Source organism: Cryptomeria japonica, chromosome 4, assembly GCF_030272615.1.
Source record: "Cryptomeria japonica chromosome 4, Sugi_1.0, whole genome shotgun sequence".
Classification (NCBI taxonomy): domain Eukaryota; kingdom Viridiplantae; phylum Streptophyta; class Pinopsida; order Cupressales; family Cupressaceae; genus Cryptomeria; species Cryptomeria japonica.
The window spans coordinates 526,373,556-526,380,689 of NC_081408.1; the positions used below are offsets into that span (position 1 = coordinate 526,373,556).

A 7,134-nucleotide genomic window follows, 5' to 3' on the forward strand; every position below is an offset into this window, starting at 1 on the left:
CCCAATTTCCCTAGGTAGAAGTATCACACTACCTTGGTGCTTGCACCAACTTGCCCAATATCCCTAGGAATAGGTGCCACACAACCTTGGTGTTTAAACCTACCTAACCCTACACTACATCTTACCTCCTTTATGTAGACACCACACATGTGTAGTACTTGTGTTAACTCATGCACATACACCACAAAACCATGGCACTTATGTCAAACCTCCTTTTGTTTCCATTTTCGAGGTAGATGCCATGCATGTGTAGCAATTATGCCAATTCATGCTCATAGACTATGCATATGTAGTGCCTATATTGATTCATGCATAAGGCACAATGACACCATGGCACTTGTGTCAAGCCTTCATTTTTCCTTTTCCAATGCAAATGCCATGCATACATAGCACCCATGTCAATTCACCTGTAGATGTCATGACACCATGACACTTGTGCAAGACTATCCCTCTTCTACCCTACCCACACATCATAATCACAACTTTTCATCATATTCACATATCCCATCATCCATCCACTAACCCTCGTCCTTCTTATGGACGCAGCTATTCTGGCTCCCAAACCGTTCATGTTATTGGCTCCTTCGAAAAATCACAGCCGTAGATTTCACGATCAACGGTCTGTAATGCATCTGTAACTTCGTCTTAGTCGACTTTCCATGATACGTTAGTGCATTTTTGGAGCCAGAATAGCTCCAGCCTCCTTATCTCCGTTTCATCATTTCCATCCTCCTCCATTTCTCCCTAACATTTATCCTTTAACTCGTTTTCTTCATGCTTTTCAATCCTTTCCTCCATCACTCAAATATGTAACTATTCACTTATATATAAATATCAGTTGTATTCATTTCAAGAGCGCATTTTATGTCATTCTTGTTTCTACTTTGGAAGATGCACCTCTCTCCTGTTATGCTGTCAAGAGTATTTCTCTTTCATGGTACAGAGAACTTGCATCTTGATTACCACTATTCATGTTATAAAGAAGTGTAAGCTCCTCCCATTAGTAAATGTTGTAAAGATAAACTCTTGTCTATGTGTTCCACCATGATGTGCGTGGACATCTGTGCGTTTGCTAGTGTTACTGCGTGATCTTATCAACTGCTGCTGACAGGAAAGTTATTAATTTTCTTTTAGCCCCTGATGCTTGGAACTTTTTGTAGTTCAGCAGGCGAAATGTGGTCCCGTGTTCTTACTGGAAGAAAGCACATTGAGGAATACTAGCAAGAGAAAAGTTAAGCTAAATTCAAAGAAACATTAATTTTCTTTTGTAACAAATTTATTCTTTCAAAGTGATAAATATCACTCCTCAGTTGTAGAAAGAATTTTCACCTCATCTTCAAGGGCATGAGAATGAAGTCCCAGAAAAATTATGGTTAAATTTTCCAGGTAATGATTACAAAGCTTCCAGAGCATCTGGGGACACATTTCTGGTGGCAAAACATACCCCCTGCTTTTAGAAGGATAGGTTCTCTCTTAAAGGCGTGGTGAGAACCTAACCTGTAGTCTTGAAGTCTTCCTCCCTATTAATCTTTGACCAGTCATATTACCATTTTTCCATATTATAATTCAAAGAATTCTAGATAGTAAGGTATTTTCACTCTACCAAATTTTAGAAATGGAATAAAATAGATTCCGGATGAGTTAGTTCACTAAAGCAAGTATATTGCAACCAGAAAGTATTTATAGTAGTTAATAAATGTGAAAGCCTCTATTTTGCAAAGGTCTTTTGAGTCAAAATAAATCAACACAATCCAAAAGCTGAAACCTCACGCTTCAAAATACCAAAGTTGTAGATGCTTATTCAATAAGGCTCTTTCTGCAAACCATCTGATTATGTATAATACAACCAGAAAGTATTTACAATACCTAATGTGTCAAGTCTCTCTTTTGAAAAAGCCTTTGAGTCAAAATATATCAACAGTCCTTGAGCTCAAATCTTGTACAAACAAAAATGTTGCAGGGAAAAATGCTTATTCAATAAGGCCCTTCCTGCAAACCATCTGAATATGTAAACTTTCAAATACCTTCACTAATAAACAGGGAAGACAAACAATGTAAGGTTTTTTGTTATTGATTTTAAATCTACAAACCCAAGCAATAATCAACAATATTTTATTTGTGTGGTTACAAACGTGGAAATAAAGAAGAATACATGTTAAGAGATCAGCAAATATTTGTTAGGGAGAACTAAAATCTTGAGATTTTCTAGCATGATGAGCTGCTGCAACTGGTTTGCAGATGATGTCCAAAATCCCAAGCAATTCAATTGTCTAATAACCTCGCCTGAGGTCGAAACTAGGTCCTCTCTTTAGTTCAGGAGAAACAATGGATGCAAGCCCACCAAGTGGAGGTTTCATCATTGATCTGTATGCAATTTCATTGTAACGCAATCTGTAGTATTTCAAGTATGGTTGAAAGTGCTCTAGGTTTTTATCCTTTCTGTCAGTTTCACTTCGTTGATTGTCTCTCTTGAATCCACTGAAAAAAGAGGCGATGCCTTCCCTTGGAGAAAATATTGATGGTTTAGTTGGAAGGTCATATCTGCTTGGAGTGGTAATATTTTGGGTGGGTGTTAAGTTTATGTTTTTGGTACCTTCAAATCTAAAGCTTTGAAATTCCCCAAATCTTTTACCATTGGGATTATATCTGCTAGTGGCTGGTGATGCAAAGGAAAATGACCGCGCATTCAAGGGAGAAATCAATGCTGGCCCTAATGAGTATGCTAGGTATCGATCTCCTTCCAAGCCGTGGAGAGACGGGTGCTTGACATTTTCAGAGGCCACTTTACATGAGAAGCGGAAAGAGCTTCCCAAATTTGAGGCATAATCATGGCGTAAGGATGAGGCTCTTGCGAATCCAGTCATTATGAAAGGAGAATCATAGTCTCGAGAAGAGACTAGATGTAAATTGATTGCAAAGTCCACAAAAGGCCGGACACCCTGCAGTTAACAGAAGGTCAACCAAACTTTTATCAGCTATAAAATTGCTTATAATTAAAAAAAGGATGTCTTAGACTCTTAACCAAGCTGCAAGATTTGCAGTACTACAAATCTTTTTGTGTTTGGTACCTTCCAAAGGTAGTTGAACATTGAAGGAGGATCAACAACAAAGGCCTTAGCTAGCCTTCCTGGGTAGTAGTCTGCTAATATCTTTAATGTTGCCATGATTAAACTCAGACATGTAGAGCCTGATCTGAAATAACCTGCAATTGAATATTTGTTAAATAGAAACATCTCCACTATAGGAATTCTAATTCAAAGAAATGCTATTAATAAAATTCTTCAGTACCAGGATACAGACACCATGGTGATAGAAAAATGGCAAATAATTCAAAATTAAATGACTCGAAAACATTTGTAGAAATGTTTTTTTTTATGGAAGAACTTTCCAATTTTTATGAAACATTAGATAGAAATTAAAAATCTTTCAGGATAAATTTATGCCACTCGAACAGAATGAATGAAGCAGATAATTATACTACAAGCAGTAATAGCTGATATGTCATTACAGAGGTTCTAGGCTCTCAGAAGTCCCTAGCATCAATGCAAAAAAATGAATAAAATGTTTCAACAGATGCACAAAAAACTTTTATGTGGGCGTTTCTGCAGAACATAAGCATGCCACATTAAAGTTTGATTGAATGATGATTTCATCTATGTATTCAGAAATATTGATAGCCTAGTGTTGTTTTTTAACTTTATTACATTAAAATATCATGAATTCAAGTATCAAAGAAAACCAAAGCTGATTTAGTATGTCATCTTGGCAGAGAATTCTAAATCTTAGTTGCCAGGTCAAGTTTGGTGTACACAGCATGTCATCTTGGCAGAGAATTTTAAATCTTAGTTGGCATGGCCAAGTTTGGTGTAAATTATATGCAAGTCTAACAAAACTTATTTTATATGCCTAACCAACTCTTTTTTTCTGGATAAGGGCATCCCAAAAATACAATGCAAAAGAAGAGATAATACAGGATACACAATATGGATTAGAGTGAAGTCTACTATCTGCAAATTTTCAGAAAGCACAAGAGCAAGTTAAAACTTTAGGATGGCATATTGTTTTCCAATTCAAAGATGCATTATTATTGTTTATCAGAGTTAAAACTTGCCTGCATCAAATACAAGTACGCATTGCTCAGTTCCAGGTAACATGGATGCAATAGCAACCTCCAGTGTAAAAACCAGCAAACGAGTATACCTGAAATGGTTTGGGCAAAAATATAAGCACAGAAACAAATGTGAATCTTCTTAAAAGATAAAGGCTCCCTTTGTTCATTGTTCGGCTCAAATATTGCCTTTTCTGCTTAATTAGTAAGTCCTCTTTGAAGATATAAGATTTTATCACTCTCAACTAAATCTCTGATTATGTATAGTCTGGAAATTACTAACCATTTTATCTAGATAAGTACCAATCAGATGCTTTGAAATGTTACTCAAATTCAAAAAATGTAGTACTAAGAAAGTGGCTTTCATGGTTTATTTTATATCATGGACATATACAACGAGACCTGTTGCTGTGATCAGAAATTTGATCCAACTGACTTGTAATAGCAATATATATCAATTTTGCAGGTGAATGTTCCTTTTTGTTGCAATCAACAAATTTTTTTGTCTTTGAAAAATAAAAGCTGAGTGCTAGTGCTTTGGATTCTTGACTTCAATTCTGAACTGAATTAATGTACACTTTCCATGTGACTGGTTTTTGGTCTGATTTCTCACTCAATGTAAGAAACATCGATCTAGACTGAACAAAAGCAATGCCTAGGTAACAGTTATCAGACTATAGATTGGTAGATCTAGGCTCTAGCTATTGAATTCCAATCATTCTTCTCTGAAACAAGACCTTACCGGAAATAATGTTCTTAAAAAAAAACCTCTGTTTCTCTATTTGCTGGTATAATCTTTATTGTTTCTGGCAGACTATGGGTTGAGATTAAACAAATTATCTTCCTTCTAGTCATATTGTAGAGTTGCTGTTGAGACTATTTTAGACTAAAGGGGCAAAATAAAAATGAATCAGGAAATAATAAATATAAGTCAACTAATACACGGCGGCTTTAGCAGATTAGGATCTTACAGTTTTTGGAACTGAGGTTTTTGCTGGTCCTGCTTCATTCTCACAATCTGCACTCACAAAAAGAAACAAATAAAGCTTCAATTAAGGGTCGGCTGTAAAGAGAAAGAAAAATTTACTTGCACAGTCCAACATAAGACTGCCTATCGGACGCATTGATAGTTCCTGTTTATGTTATTGAAATTTGAAACAAAATTAGTGGTAATCAAGGCTTTTACTTACAATAACTGGCCGAGACTCGTCATCTCGACCGGCGACAAAGGCTACTCCTTGTGCAAGTTCTGCAGAGAACTCATCTGCTATCAAATGCTCTGCATTTTATCAAAATATTAGTGAAAATTTCAGTACATAGAATCACGTCTAAGCATTTAAACGACATTAAACCTTTAAAATGATTCAAAAACAAAAAGTATGTTACAAAAAGCTCTAATGGAGCCCTAAATTGGAATTTGAAACTGCACAGGAAAAGGGGCCAGCTTCATCACTTTTGTGGTTTAGGCAATTTCACGGAAACACTCAGTCAAATATTTGGCAGTAATAATAGTAAAAGCACTCAATTTTGGTACTAAAAGCACCAAGCATAAACGCATTTACAGTTTTGCTGAATAAATTTGTCAGCATTTGGGTGAGACAAAAGTAATGCCATAGAAAGCAAGGGTTATCAATCTCTACAGGAAAACTTTTGGCTTTTGTATAAGATAAAGAGTAAGGACAAAAGCAAACTACCAACAGGAATACTGTCCCGCCATGTGAGGCACGCCCTCAGCTGCTTTGCTGCTTTCTTTGCATTGTTCCCACGGGCTTTCAGAAATCTTTCTACGCAAGTTTCGTCACAGTAACTTTTCTGCATTGCAGAGCAAATTATTTGAGTAACGTCACCAAAATTTCACAAAATTAAAGGCAAACTCTAAAAAAAAGCGAACAAGATTGTCCAGAAGCAAAATTAGTATCGTTTTTTCCTAAATTTTCTGCACAGAGCTCCAAAAACTATATTGGAACAAAAAATTCTTCAATGATACCAATTTTCGCCATTATCTTAGCCATCATTCGATTGATGCACTCAGCAGCAAACACTATCAAATCTCTACAGTTCTCTATTCAATTACAACCATGACAATGAAGAAACAATGCTAACACATGTATTTACAACACTGTGAATCAAATTCAATTAAGACAGACACTGATTCAACTCCTAGTGCAAAGCATTTTCGTAAAATCCTTTTCCAGCCATCAGAATTCTGTTAAATTATAGCAAGCCAAACGCAACCTGCTTCGGCGACAAAGCTCCATCTTTTTGCAGGAGCCGTAACACGGTCTTTGCTTTGTCATTACTGGATTTCTCTGTTCCAAAACTCCAAGCACCTCGTTTTCTTGCCATTTTTCCACTGCAAACAATTTGCTGGTTGTTTTGACGGACATGAACAGAGTTAAAAAGGGCGACGAGAATCTTAAATGGGTATTCAGCACTTGAAAGCAAGAAATGCAAATCCTGTGACCCACCCTCTCAATCGAATCCACTTTTTCATACGGAATGCTCTATTAATTTCACTACTTATCCCCTACAAACGACTGCAAAAATAAATGCGTCAATTGACGGCATAGCTGCTGGTCGCTTTCACGTTACAAAGGTTCCAAGTCTAAAACAAAATAGTTGCACATATTTACAAAATGTATTTAATATTTAACACTTTGAAACATTCCAAAGACATTTATACTCCAAAAATAAACGACAATCAGAAAGGACAATTTATCGTCTCGACTTACCATAAAAACATTGATTTAATATCTCGCACTCTTTCAACGTTATGCTCACGGACCTTTGTATTTAAAAATTAACTATAAAATAATCATCACTCATTATTTTACTTGAAGATTTTGAAACATTTTATATGGTTTCTTTGTAATTTTAATACGGATGTTTCAAATATGTTTCCTTTTATTTAGAATAGAAGTTTGAAAAGTGTCTGGTCAAATTTATGGGGATCAATGAAAGAATTGTAGTTTAATTATTTGAGTTCAAGATACATTAAGCCAAATTTTGTGTTATTGATGAAAGTT

The 7,134-nt window shown here is 35.8% G+C and overlaps 1 protein-coding gene across 1 annotated transcript; it reads right to left on the reverse strand.

Annotated features, from left to right (window-relative positions):
- Positions 1-2,041: 2,041 nt before the first annotated feature.
- Positions 2,042-6,716, reverse strand: LOC131069025 (uncharacterized). Its single transcript, XM_058004322.2, has 7 exons — positions 6,344-6,716; positions 5,803-5,920; positions 5,299-5,387; positions 5,080-5,126; positions 4,112-4,200; positions 3,069-3,202; positions 2,042-2,939 (listed from the first exon to the last, which is right to left on the reverse strand). The coding sequence occupies exons 1-7, from the start codon at positions 6,452-6,454 to the stop codon at positions 2,271-2,273; spliced, it is 1,257 nt and encodes a 418-aa protein (XP_057860305.1). The 5' UTR covers positions 6,455-6,716; the 3' UTR covers positions 2,042-2,270.
- Positions 6,717-7,134: the final 418 nt, after the last annotated feature.

What these genes read in the sequence shown, in the direction of transcription:
- LOC131069025 (XM_058004322.2), bottom strand. Translation starts at nt 6,454, where the DNA reads ATGGCAAGAAAACGAGGTGCTTGGAGTTTTGGAACAGAGAAATCCAGT. An exon ending in GCGGGACAGTATTCCTGTTG is followed by an intron (nt 5,388 to 5,802) that starts GTAGTTTGCTTT and finishes GATAAAATGCAG; the next exon opens with AGCATTTGATAGCAGATGAG. An exon ending in AAACCTCAGTTCCAAAAACT is followed by an intron (nt 4,201 to 5,079) that starts GTAAGATCCTAA and finishes AAACCATTTCAG; the next exon opens with GTATACTCGTTTGCTGGTTT.